Here is an 18,863-nt window from a genome sequence, read left to right as displayed (position 1 = left end):
TTCTTTCTTTCTTTCTTCCTTCCTTCCTTCCTTCCTTCCTTCCTTCCTTCTTCTCTCTCTCTCTCTCTCTCCCTTCCTTCTTTCGTGTTTGTGTGTGTGTGTGTGTGTGTGTGTGTGTGTGTGTGTATACACTGTTACACTGTGTGTGTGTGCAGAAACCCACAGAGGGCATGGATCCCCTGCAACTGGAGTTACAGGTGGCTGCTCTGTGGGTAGTGGGAATCGAACCTGGATCTTCTAGCCCCCTATATACATTTCTGAGTAGCATTCTAGCAACTTTGGTATCTTCTTTCCTAGGACAGAGATGCCTTCGTCTTTCTACCTCTGTGGGTAGCTAGGAAGACTTGTGTGAGTGGGATTTTTTGCTAGGTTTGCCTGTTGCCTGTCTTTTGTTTATTAATTTAACAATTTTTTTTGTTTTGTTTTTCTGAGACAGGGTGTTTTTGTTTGTTTGTTTGTTTGTTTGTTTGTTTTTGGTTTTTCGAGACAGGGTTTCTCTGTATAGCCCTGGCTGTCCTGGAACACACTTTGTAGACCAGGCTGGCCTTGAACTCAGAAATCTGCCTGCCTCAGCCTCCGGAGTGCTGGGATTAAAGGCGTGCACCACCATGCCCAGCAATAATTTTCTTGTGTGTGTGATAGTAGGGATTAAAACTCAGATAAGCAGGCTGGAGAGATGGATGGCTCAGAGGTTAAGAGCACTGGATGCTCTTTCAGATTTCCTGAGTTCAATTCTCATCAACCATGGGTGGCTCACAACCATTGGTAATGTGGTCTGTTGCCCTCTTCTGGTGTGTCTGAAGACAGCAACAGTGTACTCATATACATTAAAAACAAAAACAAAAACAAAGAAAACACAAACAGACCTCAGGTAAGCATTCTATTGATGAGGTATACTTTATATGTTGAGACCTTCTCACTAGGTTGTCCAGGCTAACCTTGAACTTATTCTGTAGTTAGATAGGCCTTGGGTTTAACAGTCCCCCTGCCTTAACCTCCCAAGGATCTAGGATTACAAAGCTGTGCAGCCAGGCCCCAGGTTTGCTTGTCTTATTAGGTAAGGTAGCACTGAGTAACCACCTCAACAGAAGCAACAGGCTGTACCTGGTGACCAGTTGTCATCAATAATGAATGCAGTCAGGCTATCAAGATGGCTGCATGGTTGGGGAAGCCTGACATCAAGATTGGTGACCTGAGTTTATCCCTCAGCGTTTCCACAGGGTGGAAAGAGAGCCAACCCCTGCAGGCTTTCTCTGCCTCCATAGGCACCCACCCATAGAAACATAGACACTCCAAACAAGCAAGGATTCATTTTCAAATTAATTTTTTTTTAATTTGGTTTAATTTTGAGACAGGGTTTCTCTGTATAGCCCTGGCTGTCCTAGAACTAACTCTGTAGACCAGGCTGGCCTTGAACTCAGAAATCCACCTGCCTCTGCCTCCCAAGTGCTGAGATTAAAGGCCTGTACCACCACTGCCTGGCTCAAATTAATTTTTTAACAATTACAATTTAGGGGCCTAGAGAGATGAGAACCCAAAGAACCAGAGCTCAATTCCCAGCACCCACGTGGCAGCTCACAACTGTCTGTAACTCCAGTTCCAGGGAATCTGACCCCCTCTCACAGACTCATAGACATACTCACAGGCAAAACACTAACATACATAAAATAAAAATAAATTACAGAAAAATTAAAATTTAGCCTGGGTGTGATGGCACATGCCTTTAATCCCAGCACTTGAGAAACAAAGGCAGGTGGATCTCTGTGTGTTTGAAGTCAGCCTGGTCTTACAAAGCTAGTTATAGGTCAGTCAGAGCTAACTGTCTTAGACCCTGTCTTAAAAATCAAAGTAAATAAATTAAATGAAAATATGATTATATAATTATTTCCCCTTCTGTTTCCTTCCTCCAATCTCTCCTATAAAGTACACACACACACACACACACACACACACACACACACACATACACGCACATGAGTGCACACATGCACAAAATCTTGGTCTTTTTTCTTTGTTATTGTTGATATCTATAAATGCCTAGGTATATAAATACAACCTGATGAGTCCATGTGGTTGCTAGCATGTATATGATTCCAGGCAGGGCTGGATGGGCTCTATCCAGCTGGTACAGGATCACCAATTAGAATGTCATCCCTGGGGGAGGCCGTTTCTCCCCCTCCTGGCATCCCTCGGTTGCTTGTAGTTCTTTGTGTAGGGGTGGGAGCCCTGAGCGCTCTCTTTCTCTCTCTCATTCTCTCTCTCTCTCTCTCTCTGGTTAGCACATATATTGGTGTTATACTTCCTCAGGTCTAAAATAAGAAATCTTCAGCTGGGCATGGTGGTGCACACCTTTAATCCCAGCACTTGGGAGGCAGTGGCAGACAGATCTCTGAGTTCGAGACCAGCCTCAAGTTCCACAACATCAAGGGCTGCACAAAGAAAAAAACAAAACAAAACAAAAAGAAAAAACAAAACAAAACAAAACAAAAAGAAAAAGAAAAAGAACTGTCTGTTTTCTTAGTAATAGGTGTTTGCTTCTATGGTGCTAGTTTGGGAAGACTAGAGGAAACAGCTGCCCTGTGCATCTGCAGAGTGTTTAGAACCCAGAGAGTATATTGCTTAAAACTCTGCAGAAACAAAATGCCATTTTCTTCTGGCTTAACTTCAGGAAATGATAGAAGAGGGGAAGAAGGAACAGTCTCGACCATCTCCATTCTCATGAGAAGTGTAAAAATTATTTCTTCTCTTTCTAGAAAAAAATGTATTTATGGGGGCTGGAGAGATGACTCAGTGGTTAAGAGTACCAGCTGCTCTTCCAGAAGTCCTGAGTTCATTTCCCAGCAACCACATGGTAGCTCATAACTATCTATAATATGTTCTGTCTGATGCCCTCTTCTGGTATGAAAGTGTACATGAAGAAAGAGCACTCACATATATAAAATAAATAAATCTTTAAAGAAAGAAGAAATAAGAAAGAAAGAAAGAAAGAAAGAAAGAAAGAAAGAAAGGGAGGAAGGAAGGAAGGAAGGAAGGAAGGAAGGAAGGAAGGAAGGAAGGAAGGAAGGAAGAAAAGAGAAAAGAAATCAAACCTTGCTTTAAAGGTGTATTTTTTTTTTTTAGTTGTATGGGTGTGTTGTCTGCATGAGTGTCGGCACAATGTGCAGTGCCACAGAGGTCAGAAGAGGAAGTCAGAGCCCCTGGAACTAGAGTTACAGTTGTGAGCAGCCATCTGTGTGCTGGGTCTCAAACCTGGATCCTCTGGAAGAGCAGCAGTCCTCTAAGCCATTGAGCCACCTCTCTACTCCTACCTTCTCAAAACAATTAAAATGAAAGTTTGAAGAGATTGGGTATACTTCATCCCAGAATTGGGAGCAGTGGTAGACAGATCTCTGCGTTTAAGGCCAGTTTGCTCTACATAGCTAGTTTAAGGCTAGCCAGGGCTACATCTAGAGACCTTAAAGAGGAGGAAGAGGAGGATGATGAAGACCAAGTATGATGTTTACACACATAAATTTAGTACTCTAGGAGGCTTGGGCAGGAGAATATTGAGTTGGAGGTCAGCCTAGAGTTACACTGGGATCCTTCCAGCTCTTCCAGGGATCCTGAATTCAATTCCCAGCAACCACATTGTGGCTCACAACCATCTGTAATGAGAACTGGTGCCCTCTTCTGGCCTGCAGGCATATGTGCAGGTAGAACACTGTGTACCTAATAAAAAAAAAAGAGTAGTTGCTGCTCTTTCCTGGAGTCATCCTGGATAGCAATACTCTAAGATTTACTTATTGAATTTTACGACAGGATCTCCTCTATCGCAGGCTATCCTGGAATTCACAATGTACACGCGATAACCTTGAACTTCTTACCTTCTTTCCTACACCTCTCAAGTGTAGATATTTACTACCCTGCCCAGTTTTATGCAGTGCTGGGGATCAAATGAAGGCCTTCATGCAAGTAAAACACACGACCAAGTGACACCTGCCCCTAGTCCTGACGTCCAAGTGACGCCTGCCCCTAGTTCTGATGCACAGTACTTTCTTTCTCATATGTGTATATTTGTGTTATGTGTATTTACATGGGCGTTGGTGAGTGGGAACACACGTGTACTTTGCATGTGGAGGCCAGAAGTTGACAGGCCTCGTCTTTCTCCTCCCTGTCCCCTGTGCATGTAGGCAGGGTCTCTCACTTGAACCCAGTGCTTCTTGGTCTGGCTAGTTTAGCTATGCAGGCCACCCCAGGAAAACACCCATCTCCTTCCCTGACACTGGAATCACAGGCAGGCCCCCATGCCTACCTGTCTTTTATAAGCATGCAGGAGATCCCCAAATCCATCCTCAAGCTTACGTGGCAAGTACTTTTGCCCTCTGAGTCATCTATGGCACCATATGGCAGTATTTTTCCTACTTTAGATATATTTTATTTAGACCATACTTCCAAAAGCCTGATTTACTACATCAAGTTGCAGCTATCGTTGGCATGGAACGTTCCATGTGACATAACAATGTTTAGAAGTCTTGAATTCTGTTAGGATTGTTATCGTTCTGTCGTGGAACTTGGTTCAGCTGCTTAGTGTACTGAACTTATCAGGTCAAGGACATGGGTGGATTTCACTCTGGTTAACTCATATGACTTCTGCAGCACAAAGCCACAAAATTTCCCCTGACTCTGGACAATGTACTACAAATGTGAGCTGTTAGTCATAAGGTATTTATATATGGGAGGTGGAGGAATAAACTGGTATTAATATCTTTGAGATGGCAAGGCTCTCCCTCGCCCTGCTGCTGACACTGCAGTACTACACTAGCTGAGAGAATGATCCCATTGCTAAGTAACAGTACTCTGGGGGTGGGTCTAGGATGACCTCATTTAGTGCTACATCCTGTGCTCCACAAACTATGTTGAGGGGGGTCTTTGGTAGGTTCCTGCTTTGTATGTAAATACAAGAGTCCACTCTGACAGGAAATCCGAGCGCAGCCCTCTGCTGCTCTGGTGCTTCCCTAAGCCTGCATCTCTTCCTTCAAGTCTAGACAACAGGATGGTGACCATTTACAAGACAACTTCCTCCCTTTTCTTATACAAGACTACAGTCCTAAAGCAGGAAGCTCTCTCTCTCTCTCTCTCTGTTATAGAATATCCTCGTATTTCCTCACATTTCTTTGCTCAGTCTATGGGAAAACAAGAAACACAACACCAGCTCAGGCACACAGGCCCCAACTAAATAAAGGAAAATTTACCCAGTATCTTTTTTTTTTCCAGGCCTGGATGGGGCAAACCTCACATCAATATTTCTACCAACACACACACACACACACACACACACACATATATTAAGATTTATTTATTTTGGCTCTGGTGAGATGGCTCGGTGGGTAAGAGCACTGACTGCTCTTCCGAAGGCCCTAAGTTCAAATCCTAGCTACCACATGGTGGCTCACAACTACCCGTAATGAGCTCTGACACCCTCTTCTGGTGCATCAGAAGACAGCTACAGTGTACTATGTATAATAATAAATACATGAATTCTCACAACCATCTGTACAACTACAGTGTACTCACATATATAAAATAAATAAATAAATCTTTAAAAAAAGATTTATTTATTTTATGTATGTGAGTACACTGTCACTGTCTTCAGTCACACCAGAAGAGGGCATCAGATTCCATTACAGATGATTGTGAGCCACCATATGGTTGCTGGAATTGAACTCAGGACCTCTAGAAGAGCAGTCAGTGCTTGACCACTGGATAAAACTGATAGAATACTGGCTGCAGGCTTCCTTGCTCTTAACTCTGGCATATAATTTCTCAAAGCCAGCCTAGTCCCACTAAATTCTATGTAAATATACCAAAAAAAAAAAAAAAGACAAACAAACAAAAAAACAAACAGACAAAAAAAGTGTGGTCCTGATTGCCAGTCACCTGGATTTGTGGATCTGTCCTTCTTCCTGCAACTTTTGCACATATTTCCTTTCTAAGAATTGACTTAGAAGAAGAAGAAGTTTTGCTATATTTATTTTGAAGTTATATGGATATGTGCATGTCGGGGGGGCAGTGGAGGGGGGGGTTGTGATGTAAATGCAGGTACCCTTAAAGTCGAAAGAGGATGTAGAGGCCCTGGAGCTAGAGGCACAGGTAGTTGTGAGCCACCTGACACAGTGCTGGGAACTGACTCTATAAGAGCAACAGTCCATGTTTTGGGCACAGAGACACTTCTGCAGCCCACCTCCAGGATAGCCTTTGTCCTTGCTGCTGCTGGCTTTCCTTTGCCTCATCCACTTCATACAAACACAGATGCTGTTTTTGTTTGTTTGTTTTTTTTGAGACAGGGTTTCTCTGTGTAGCCCTGGCTGTCCTGGAACTCACTCTGTAGCCCAGGCTGGCCTCAAACTCAGAAATCCACCTGCCTCTGCTCCCAAGTGCTGGGATTAAAGGCGTGCGCCACCACTGCCTGGCCAAACACAGATGTTGATAGGCAGTAATGATTTCTGTTAGTTGGTGCATATAAACAGCACCTGACACAGAAGTGTTGTGTGTTGGAATTTGGAGCCCTAAGTTTGACTCAGTGATACAGACAAATCCAGACTTGTCAATGAAGTTATAAAGGATCCAATGGGTACCTTTTCATGCCATTACCTAAGAAGGGTGCAATGCCACTGCCACCCCTTTTTCTTTTACTGGGAGGCTGCAGCGAATGGGGAGAGATTGCTCCTTGGGAAGCATCAGTTTTCCAGTTTTCCCCAGCACACTCGAACCTAGACTCTGGTCCCAGTAATTTTATAATGCATGGTACTCCTTTTCTATCTAGTACTTCCACACTCAACCAGATACTTCTGAGTTGATGGTGCTCAGACATCTATGATTACCGGTAGACCTTAACCCCCTGCCCTGGGAACCAAGGCTTTACCTACCTCAGGTTGCCAGCTTCTACAACCCCCAAAGCAGAAAGCCTGTTACGTACAAGCATGTTCCTGATCAGGCCACGGAGCACTCGCGGATCCGTCAGGACCCAGGCTTCTGTCGTCTTAACCACTGAGCCATCTCTCCTGGGCAGATCTGGTCTCCCATGAGCACACTATTACCTGAACTATATAAGCTTGTCACAGGCCCAGGGTCTCAGAGCCGACCTGCAGCTTATCTCATGGTTTGGATGTTTGTCTTTCAAGTTTAAGACTATAACATAATCCACCCGGTCACGATGCACAGTCCTTTCCACACCAATTCACTTTGCCATACACTTTTGTTTGCGACGAAGTCCCATTCTGGACCTCAGGCTACCCTCAAACTAGGATCCTCCTGCTTCAGCCCCTTGGTGCTACAAATAAGCACCCCCACATCTAGTATTCTCTTTTTGTGAGGCAAGGTTTCATGCCCACCATGCTTGCTTTGAACTCCCGATTCTTCCATTTCCTCTCTAGTACTAAGATTTGGGTGTGTATCACTATGCTTGGTGTATCCTTTGAACTTTCTGAAATCAGGACTGGGGTAGATCACTAGTTTTAAGAGCTGGAGATGTAGGACATAGGGGAAATCAGCTTCCTATCTCTTTTTGATTTTTTTATTCTTTTTTTCCTATTTGTAGTAATAACAATCTACAGATGTACAGGCATGCAGATCTAGTTAGATGTACTGAAGACTTTATGACATGCCTAACACAGATTATACACTACTAATTAACAATGCATATCACAAAGAAATAGCTTTTGTTCTGCCACGATAGTCTGTAGTACTGGTTAACATTTACTTAATATCAGACGAAGTGCTAAATACTTTATAAGTCAACAATGCTAAGCTAATCTCTTACCCACTATGTTGTTCCCCCTCCTAAATCAGATGACAATGATTAAATATCTACACAGTTGCCATCTTCTTTATAATTACAGAGTAGAGTTTAGGGCACATCATCATTAGATGCTCTGTTTGCAATTGATATTTCAAATGACACAAGCCTTTAAGGGCCAATTAATTTGGTAGTTTTTGTTTCATTTTGTTTTGCTTTGCTTTGCTTCGCTTTATTTTGTAGATATGGTTTCTCTGTATAGCCAAGACTGTCCTGGAACTTGCTCTGTAGACCAGGCTGGCTTTGAACTCATAGAGATCTACCTGCCTCTGCCACCTGAGAGCTGGGATTAAGGATATGTACCACCACAGCTCAGCCTTTTATTTCTGGTATTTTTCAAATATATGTTTTAAAAATACTTTTTAAAAGATTTGTTTATTTACATATTTTATGTATATGCATGTATGCCTATTTGCATGTATGCCTATTTGCATGTATGCTGGGTGGCAGAAAAGGCATCAAACAAAAGCGGGCATTGGATCTCATTACAGATGCTTGGGAGCCACCATGTGGCTGCTGGGAATTGAACTTAAGACTCAGGAAGAGCAGCAGTGCCCTTAACGACTGAGCTCTCCAGTCCTCAAATGCATGCTTTTTTAAGTCTCAAAATATAAAACAGAACTGTTTTGATTAGAGAATAGCAATACAGCCTTCCTCATAGAAGGTCCCAGAGGCAGCTACACATTGAGCCTTAAGGCTACCTTGGCTTAGTAATTACCAACTGGCTCTAACATTCTCAACTTATAGAAGACTGAGGTCAAAGCAGGAGAAAGGGGTAGCTCAGGGCCACACAGTGATTTATGGCAACCCCCAACTATAGCCTGTATCTAACTCTGAGCTTTTTCCACTGAGAGTCCTTGGTCTCTTGGCATTCCAAGTAGTCATGAAGTCAGCATGCCAGGGCTATGCCAGTAGGGCAGTGCTACAGCCACACTTGTCATCTGATGCTCTTACCCTTCTGTTTGGGTTCAGTGTTCACCTGAGTTTCCCAACAGCCTAAATTGGTGGTATTTGACAGCATAACTTATTTGGTTTTCTTGAATAAAATCTAAGTGAATTCCAGGCATTTTTCCCCCCAGATAATTTTCTGAACTCATGATCATTTTGCCCTTTTGTAGACCTGATCTGTAGCATGTGATTAGCTTGGGTCTTGGTGATCCTCAGTGGATGAGCAAGAGAGTGAGGAGGCCAGTGGTCTCCTGTGAAAGAGTCGCTTTGATTCTTTGCTTGACTCCAAGGAAAACAGGGTGAGGGACTGTAGGAATAAGCCCTCCTTTCCTCTTTCCAAACTTCTTAGAAAAGAAGACAGGCCAGAGAAAGGGCTGGGCTGAGAAAGAGCGATGCCTCAGAGGCTCATGAGTAAAATGGGGATGAATTAAGAACAAGGAATGGCGGAGCTCCATGGTAGCTCCCAAACTTGCCCTCTCACTCTCCCCATTATGGTTCCTCTGATGCCTGAGGGGCTTCAATGGGAGGAACCCAAACTACTGTCTAACTACATTGAATTCACCCCACTTTTCATTTTGCCTTTTTCTTTTCTTTTTTTCTTTTTCATTTTGCGGCCATTAAACTTCCCGTAGTTGAGTTTAGCTTTCCTCAGACCATTTTTCTATGTCCAGGTCTTAGCATAGTTTAAGCACTAGTGGACATTTAAGGGGGGTGGGGGGGGGTGGGACGACATTCTTGTGGATGTAATCGGTTACCGGTTGTCCTACAGTGTGCAAAGCCGTTGTCCCGTAGGACTTTTGTATGCTCTCAGGATCAGGAAGGACAGAACTCACTATCCTCAGCTACAGATGAGTCTGAGTGAGAGCCAGCAACCAGCAGCCACGCAGAAATCAGCCAACTAAATCTGACAGGCCTCGCTCTGGGGGTCCAAACTCTCCGTACCCCGGCGGCTCAGAGTGAGTCGCGCGGGCCCCGCCGGGACTTGTAGTCGCGTAGAAGCGCAGCCTACACGTATTAAACTACAATGACCAGCGTGCCCCGCGCTCTGCGCCCCTTCTCTTTCAGCCTCCGGGACTTGAGAGGCTCAGTCGATCTGCTGACAGAAAACCGATATGGCGACCACTCTGGGCAGCGGAGAGCGCTGGACCCAAGGTACTAGGTCCGGGACTGGAGGGTGGGACTAGGCAGCATTCCGGAGAGATCAGGGATGCGGCTTCTCCGAGCTTAAGGCGGAGATCCTGGGCCAGATGGAGGCTTATGGGAAGATGCTAAGCTTGGGTAGGATTCGCGTAGCGGTGGAGGACGGCCCAGGGCAGAGGCCGGGAACACTAGCTCAGACAGAGGCTGTGCCCCTGAGCTCAGTCACCAGCTACGACTAGTTGCCTCCGGACCCCCAACCCTGTCCTGGTCTTTCCCTGTCCAGAGCCCGGGGCTGCTTGGCTAGTGTTGACCTCCTGTGAGTGACTCGAGGTCTCTTAGGATGCCGAGTTCTGTAGCTTACCTGCCTCATATGGACGACTTCTCCAGGTTAGCTACCTGACTCTCAGTCCCGGTTTGATCTTGTCCCTCCATGCCTCATCAGGGTCGTAGGCTGTCTGTCCTCTTCCATCCTACGGCAAAAAGTTTTGATCACAATACCTATCATGTGTCCTGCATTATGCTGATTCTGCAGAGGGAATTTGACAGACGCGGGTCCCTGAGCTCACAGAACTGTCAGTCCACTGAGAGAGTTTGACCGGTTAACAGCCTTTTACAAAACACGGCCAGTAAGTTCCTGGGTTACCACAGCAAGGTTGGGGGCTTGGGTTGCACACTGACAAGGTATCCAACACAGCCTGGGTGTCAAGAGAGGCTTCGTGGAGAAAACGTTACACATAAAGACACGAAGGACGCCTTGGAGTTAGCCGGGCTACCTTAGGTGTCGAGGAAGTGTCACAGAGGGATCTTGAATAGGGGAGAAAGATGTTCTTAAAGCCTTTTCATGTCTTCTGAGAAGAAGATAGGAGTGCCCTGTCCTCGCTGACTTGTCCATGCATTCTGTAGGTGTTAGTACTGACTGAATTCTCTTGTGCTAAATTATAACCTTTTTATGGGCAGGAGTTGGTCTCACCCGTACAGCGCCTGATATGTCTAGCCCAGTGTCTTGGTTCATATTAGTTCTACACGTGTTAGTTTATTTAATTAGAAAAAATATTTATTTTTATCTTTAATTGTGTGTGTGTAGCAGCACTATGTGAATGTGAGTTCAGGTGCCTTCAGAGGCTGGAGGTATCGAATCTACCTGAAACTAGAGTTATAAGAGGTGTGAGCCATGTGGGTGCTGGAAACCAAATTCAGGTACTTAGAAGAGCAGTAGTCACTCTAACCACAGCTGAGCAATCAATCTCTCTAGTCCCTCCAAATGCTAGTTCAAAAGAACTGAACTACTCCATTCTTTTTGCTTGTTTTGCTATGGTTTTGGCTTTTGAGACAGGATCTGTCTATGCTTTAAAATTTAAGAGTAGGAGGCAATACACATACACATATACATACATATATATACATACATATATATGTGTGTGTGTATATACATATGTATGTATATATGTGTGTATATATAGATAGATAGATATAGATATATATACATACATACATGAGAGAGAGAGAGAGAGAGAGAGAGAGAGAGAGAGAGAGAGAAAGAAGTGCCACCTCTGACCATGGAGCACAAAGAAATGGTCCTTTCTCTGCCCTGTACTAAAGGGTAGAGACTCCTTACAAGGCCTTTTTCTATAAGTGAAGAGAATTTGTTGAATGGGCATTGTAAGTATGGTTAAAAAAAATGGGCTTTATGTTTCTGGCATCTAATTTCTTTTCTTGGGTGCATCCCATATATTCTGTATAGTGTTCCAGGGAAGATGTCTTTAGGGTTTTGAGTGGAGACTTGGAGGTCCCCATGATGTCTTTAGACATCTAAAGACACCCGTGCTCTTATCTATAAGCTGCCTCCCAGAGAGTTCAGCCAAATAGCAAAACTGTAGAGATGGGCTTCAGTGCATATGCTTGTAATTCCAATGGTAAAGGAGCAGAGGTGGAAGGTGTGTGGATTTGAGGCCAGCGAAAGGTACACAGTGGAGCCTTGTCTGGAAAAAAGCAAACCAAAGCCTAACGTTGATTTGAACCAGAGGTTGATTTGGGAATTGCTTTGCAGCTTACATTGATGCAATTAGAAGAAACAAATACCCAGAAGACAAGCGGCCTGACAGCCATGATCCTTGCGGCTGCTGTAACTGCATGAAGGCGCAAAAGGAAAAAAAGTCTGAGAATGAGTGGAATCAGACGCGGCAGGGAGAGGGGAACGCCACTTACACAGAGGAACAGCTACGTGGGGTACAAAGGTAAGCTGGTAGGATAAATAAGAGATTTTATATAAAGTGCTCAGAAGAAGGCCTGCCTCAGGATGGGCTGTGTAACTACTAACCTATGTCTTCACCGTTTTTCTTTAGGTTGATTTATTATTTTATGTGTGTGGGTGTTTTCCCTGTGTGTGTCTGTGTACCATGTGTGTGCAGTGCCCTCAGAGGTACAAGAGGTGGCTTTGGACACTGAAACTGTAGTTATAGGCAGGCAGTTTTAAGCCTCCATCTGGGTGCTGGGAATCAAACCCAGGTCCTTTGGAAGGGTACAGAGAAACCCTGTCTAGAAAATCCAACACTAAATCCAAAAAAGGAAAAGGAAAAGAAACTAGAAGATAGGTATGGTGGTATATGCTTATTGTCACAGAACTTAAGTTGAAGCAGGGACATCTGAGGTTTGAGACCCTTGACCAAAAAATAAACAACAAAATGTCTTACGTAAGAAGAATAAAGGAGATCACAGGGCCCCCAATGGAGAGGGTAGAGAATGCACCCAAGGAGCTAAAGGGGTCTGCAACCCTATAGGTGGAACAACAACATGAACTAACCAGTACCCCCAGAGCTCGTGTCTCTAGCTGCATATGTAGCAGAAGATGGCCTAGTCGGCCATCAGTGGAAAGAGAGGCCCCTTGGTATTGCAAACTTTATATGCCCCAGTACAGGGGAACACCATGGCCAAGAAGTGGGAGTGGGTGGGGAGGGGAGTGGGGGTGGGGAGGGGAGTGGGGGACTTGAAATGTAAATGAAGAAAATACCTAATTAAAAAAAGAAGAAGAATATAAAAAGTGAAAAAAAAAGAAGGATAAAGGAAATAACATGAGTACATATAAATGAAATAGAAGATAGGAAAACAATAGAGAAAATGCAATGCAATCATAAGTTGAATCCTTAAAACAGTAACATAACTGATAAACTCTTAACTATACTGCCCAAGAGAGAAAAACAGTACTCCAGTGACGAAGGCATTCCTGCTTGTGAAACCTGTAACCCCAGCACTCGGAGCAGGGGAACTGGCAACTTCCGGGCTGGCCAGAGCTATATAGTGAGGGCTGTATGCTCCTTAACACTCAGACCTACACAAAATCAGGGCTACAAGGATAAGAGGGCACAACCCTTTTTATTATTGTTATTGATAATTTTATTATCATGTGTCTGTGGGTGTGAGCACTTGAGTGCAGGTGCCCACAGAGTCTTGAAGAGGATGTCAGACCCCTTGGAGATGGAGTTCTAGACAGCTGTGAGCCACCTGATGTGGATGATAGGAACAAGGCCAGTCTGGTCTGCATAGCAGGTTCCAGGCCTACAAAGCTATAGAGTGAGAGACCCTTTCTCTCTGTTGTTGTTTGACGGTTTGAGACAGGGTCATTCTGTGTGCTGGGATTAAAGGCATGCACCACCATGCCCTGGGAGTGTCTGTTCCAAAAGCAAACAAATAAATGGAAGAGAGAAAAATCACCTGGAAATGGAAGGGACCCAGAATGGCCCAAACAGTTTTTAAAAGAGAACAAAGTTGGAGAAGTAGTGCTTTAATTTTTTTTTTTTTTTTGAGACAGGGTTTCTCTGTGTAACCCTGACTATTCTGGCATTAGCTCTCTATACCAGGATGCACTGACAAAGATGCCCTAGCCTCTGCCTCCTGAGTGCTGGGATTAAAGATATGTACCACCACCACCTGGATTAAACTTTAAGCTTACCTCAAAAGAACAATGAAGACCATCAGACAAATTTAAGGATGGACATGTAGCTCTGTGGTCTAGGCTGAGGAATAACTCTTATGTTTATAGGCCCTTGGTTTTTATTGTTGTTTTTAGATAAGGTTTAATTCTGTAAGTTCCAAACTTCCAGTAAATCTCTTGCCTCAACTACCAAATACTAGCAATGCTAGGTGATATAGGCCACCAAGCCCGGCTCTAGTCCAGTTCTTATTGACAAAGCACCTAGGTATTTTAATGGAGGGAAGGACAGTCCTCTGCAAATGTTGACTGGACAATGCATATTTACAGGAAAAGACTGAACCTGGACCCCAGCCTCATGGACATACACAGCCAGTTGAAGGCAGGTGTGGGGCGTGATGCTTATCTAACCCTCAGGAAGCAGGGGTGGGTGGATCTCTGTGAGTTCTAGGACAGCTAGAACTCAAAAAGAGATGAGAAAGAGAGAAAGAGAAAAAGAGAGAGAGAGAGAGAGAGAGAGAGAGAATGTAATTTAAAAATATGAAGACTGGGAAGAAAACATCTGATATTGGTCTCTGGTTTTGATATATATACATACATACACACATACAAACATACATGCATGCATGCATATAAACATACACACATACAAACATATGCATACAAACATACATACATATATATACATACATACATACATACATATATATATATATATATATATATATATATACACATACATACATACACAAACATACGTACGTATACACACACACACACACACACACACACACACACACACACACGCATGCACACCACACTCAGGGAGTCATTCTCTGCTACTTGGAGAGTTGGAACCCAACCTAGAAGTAGGATGATCTTTGTGAGCTGGAGGCCAGATTGGTCTACATAGAAAATTCCAAAACAGCCAAAACTACATAGTGAGACCCTGTCTCAAAACAAACAAAACACCTTCCTGTTATTGCCTGTAGCTTTTTGCTACCCCACCTATGCTCTGGGAATGGGCTGAGCTACAAGCCCCTGCCCAGCTTCCCTTGAGTCCATGGATAAAAGACACACACACACACACACATACACACACACATTTTCAATTTGCCACCTTGGCACAATTGCTGGACACTACTATCTCCCACCTGGAAAAGCATGTCCTTATCATTACTCTTAACTCCGTACTGCCCACCTGCCTTAAACTTTAGTGGCTAGTCCCATATAGCCCATGCTAGATGCCCCTGACCACCTGCCTGTAGGAGCAGCCTGTGTGGCCACTCTGTTTTGAGATCTCCCATGGCTCATCAACTCTTCTCCATCAAAAGCATGATAAAGCTCTCCCTCTTCTTCCTTGCATATTCCTTCTTCTCCAGGGACCTGGAAGTCCCACCTGTGCCTTCTGCCCAGCAGTTGACCCATGACTTTCTTTATTGTGAGATCAAGAACCAATTGGGGAACAGGACCCTAGCATCAGCACTACCCCTACAGCCCGTTTCTCCAAGACAAAACTGTACACACAATTTTGAAAGATAGCGTAAGGGGAGATGTGAGAGCATGCACACCCATAATATCAACCTGTGGGAAAGGGAGGATTAAGACTTAAAGGCCAGCCTTAGCTACATAGTGAGCTGGAGACTAGTCTGGGCTGCTTGAGATGCTGTCACAAGAAAACAAAATAAATAAGATGGCTCTTGGAGCTTTGCTGTTCTTGGATTAAGTTTCAGGATCTTGACCTGGACTTTGACATCAAGGTTAACAGGCTCCTTTTCCCCGGCTATGAAAACAGGAGAGGGGACGAGTACTCCAGGGGGAGCTGTGCAAAGCATGAGGTCTGGGTAGGAAGATTCGAATGTTTCATAATTTGTTCACTAATTCCTCTTAGGTTTGCTTTGGTGCTCACAGGTTGGTTGGATATATTTTTTGTTGTACAAATAGAGCCTCTGTATCTTAAAATGCACATTAATTTTTTTTTCTTTTAAGAATCAAGAAGTGCAGAAATTACTATGACATCCTGGGTGTTTCTCACAATGCCAGCGATGAAGAGCTTAAGAAAGCGTACAAGAAGCTTGCCCTGAAGTTTCACCCCGACAAGAACTGCGCTCCTGGAGCAACAGAGGCCTTCAAAGGTTTGACCTTGAGCCACGCCCATCTGCCCTTGTAATGTCGGTGGTGGCAAATGTGTTTGTTTTTAACTTTTAAAATTATATTTATTTATCTTAGTAACCGGCATATGCATGAAGGTCTAAGAACAGTCTTTGAAAGTCAGTTTTCTTCCTCCACTCTGTGGGTCCCAGGACTCAAGCCCAGAGTCATCAGACCTAGCAGCTAACACCTGCTACCTTCTGAGCCATCTTGCAGGCCCGGGAGCAAACTGCTTTTAGTCTTCCCTGCAGATGGCTTCTTAGGTCATGAGCACTTTTCCTTGACACATGACTTTTGCTTTGTTTTGTTTGAGACAGAATCTTACTATTCATGTATCCTTGTCAAGTAGGTTTTGGCTGGTCATCAAACACCACCGCATCTGCATTACCAGGCTGGGTTATAAGCTCCATAGGGCCTGGCCCAGGTCATTATGCTTGCAAGGATGTCACTTGACACTCTTTCTTTCTCCCTGACTCCTTCCACCTCTCTTGCTTTTTTGAGACAGGGTCTCACTATATTGCTCTATCTGTAATTCAACAACTAAGCCTATCCTCAACCAGCTTACAAATAAATGAGACTCAGACGGTGGCCATTTTATTTGGCTTCGACCATTACTGGGAGGTAACCCCTAATCCACTCTTCTAACTGCTGGCCTGGCTACCTCCCCAGCGGGGAGATCCCAGATCGGGCTGTTTCTCCTGGTCATGTGCTCATCATCCATCTCCACTCCTGGCAGCTTTCTCCTCTCCTCTCATTCATCTTCCTCTCATTCTTCGTGCTCCCTCTCCCTCTCCCTCCCCTTCTCCCTTTCCCTCCCCTACCTCCCTCCCTCTCTCTATCATATCTCCACCCCCCACCCCACCTACTTCTAATCTCTCCAGTAATTGGTTTTAGCCAATCTTTTTTTTTTTAAAGATTTATTTATTTTATGTATGTGGGTACACTGTTGCTGTCTTCAGACACACCAGAAGAGGGCATCAGATCCTATTACAGATGGTTGTGAGCCACCATGTGGTTGCTGGGAATTGAACTCAGGACCTCTGGAAGAACAGTCAGAGCTCTTAACCGCTGAGCCATTGCTCTAGCCCCCATAGCCAATCTTATTTAACCAATAGTTTTAAATAAGGAACAAGCGTTACACAACAAAAGCTTGTAACGTGAGAATTCACTCATAGACCTAGATTTCTAGTATGGAATTGAGCATTATAATATGTAGCAACAGACCAAACCCAACAGTTCTTGCTCTCTTTTTTTTTATATATAAATGAAAAGGCTTTTTCTCTTATAATAATAAACAGTATATAGTAGGAACAATTATGAAATTATTATGAAAATTATTAGGTAGAGTTACATTAAAAAATCTAGTCTGGCCGGGCTTGTGGCGCACGCCTTTAATCCCAGCGCTCGGGAGGCAGAGGCAGGTGGATTTCTGAGTTTGAGCCCAGCCTGGTCTACAAAGTGAGTTCCAGGACAGCCAGGGCTACACAGAGAAACCCTGTCTCGGAAAAAAAAAAAATCTAGTCTGGGGCTGAAGAGATGGCTCCGTGGTTAAGAACACTGACTGCTCTTCCAAAGGTCCTGAGTTCAAATCCCAGCAACCACATGGTGGCTCACAACCATCTGTAATGAGATCTGATGCCCTCTTCTGGTGCATCTGAAGACAGCTACAGTGTGCTTAGATATAATAATAAATAAATCTTTAAAAAATAAGACTATGACTATTGAGTCTTCAACCCATCAGAGACCTGAGAAGGAATTAAATATTACCTAAGTGCAGAAAGCACAAGGACACAGCTTCCAAAAATGATAGCAGTGACAGAGACAGCTGACCACTGGGCAGTCCCCAGTGGTCCCTGTTAGGCCAAGAAGATCTGACAGATCTTTTGTGAGGCAGGAATTATGAAGGACTTGCTTACCTTTCCCTGTCTGGACAGCGTGGCAGTCATCTTGCCTGTATCTGTCTCTTCTGGACAGTATCCTGTCTGTACATAAAGTTAGGCTATTTTCTTTGTCCAGTGGCTAGCTCGCTACAATTGACGCAACTCCATATGGAGTTACTGATACTTATCATCTTCTCCCAAGCTGGATGGGGTGCTGCCAGGAGCGGACGTGTCTCAATGTCATAGCAGCCTTATATTAAAATCACCCTTAAGTGCCATAGTCTGTGAATCTTTGAGCTTTTAGAAGACCACCGATCTATAGCATATCTGAACAAGCTAACATTGCCTGTCTCCACCTACCTATTATCTGTTCAACCCAGGATTTATAGTTTTGTAATAGTTCAGACTAGTATCTGACAAGGCCATGAGTTTGATGGACTGTTTTGTTTTTTGTTTTTTAAAATTTATTTATTTTTTATTTATATGAGTACAGTGCAGCTGTTTTCAGACACAAACTACAAGTGAGAATCAGATCCTGTTGGAGATTGTTGTGAGCCACAATGTGGTTGCTGGGATTTGAACTCAGGACCTTCAGAAGAGCAGTCAGTGCTCTTAACCGCTGAGCCATCTCTCCAGCCCTTATACCTTGTATTTTAAAATGAGATTCATAGTCATAATGACTATCTAAGTGTTGAAATATACATATATTATGTTGTAACAAAATAAATCTTAAGTTTTATATCAATAAAAAAGATGTATACCAATGAAAACTTTAAACCTGTTTCAGTATACAAAATTCTGTACCAATGTAACAAAATATAACCTTCTTTTTGTATCAATATACAAAATTCTCTACCAGTGTAAGATTATAGCTATAAAATGTATTTTGGCTTAAGAGTAGATTTAATTGTCTACCTCTGATTATCTAATTTCTTATAATATTTTTATATTCTCCTCTTTTCTACCCCCTTTCCCTTACTTCAAG

The 18,863-nt window shown here is 43.6% G+C and overlaps 1 protein-coding gene across 5 annotated transcripts in view; it reads left to right on the top strand.

Annotated features, from left to right (window-relative positions):
- The first annotated feature begins 4,541 nt into the window (after positions 1–4,541).
- The window catches only part of Dnajc18 (DnaJ heat shock protein family (Hsp40) member C18), a 37,316-nt gene continuing 22,994 nt past the window's right edge, over positions 4,542–18,863 (top strand). The window contains exons 1-4 of one of the 5 annotated variants that reach the window (XM_006526345.3): positions 4,542–4,682; positions 9,848–9,934; positions 11,970–12,156; positions 15,837–15,982. In XM_006526345.3, coding sequence (XP_006526408.1) covers positions 9,895–9,934; positions 11,970–12,156; positions 15,837–15,982 — 373 coding nt within the window. In that variant the 5' untranslated portion in view covers positions 4,542–4,682; positions 9,848–9,894. Of the gene's footprint in view, positions 4,702–8,923; positions 9,739–9,815; positions 9,935–10,454; positions 10,549–11,969; positions 12,157–15,836; positions 15,983–18,863 lie in introns of those variants that run through there. The other 4 variants (XM_006526343.3, XM_006526344.4, XM_006526346.4 and 1 more) reach the window with 4 other exon arrangements.

This window comes from Mus musculus, chromosome 18, assembly GCF_000001635.26.
Source record: "Mus musculus strain C57BL/6J chromosome 18, GRCm38.p6 C57BL/6J".
Classification (NCBI taxonomy): Eukaryota; Metazoa; Chordata; class Mammalia; order Rodentia; family Muridae; genus Mus; species Mus musculus.
This window is presented reverse-complemented; position numbering and strand designations above follow the sequence as displayed.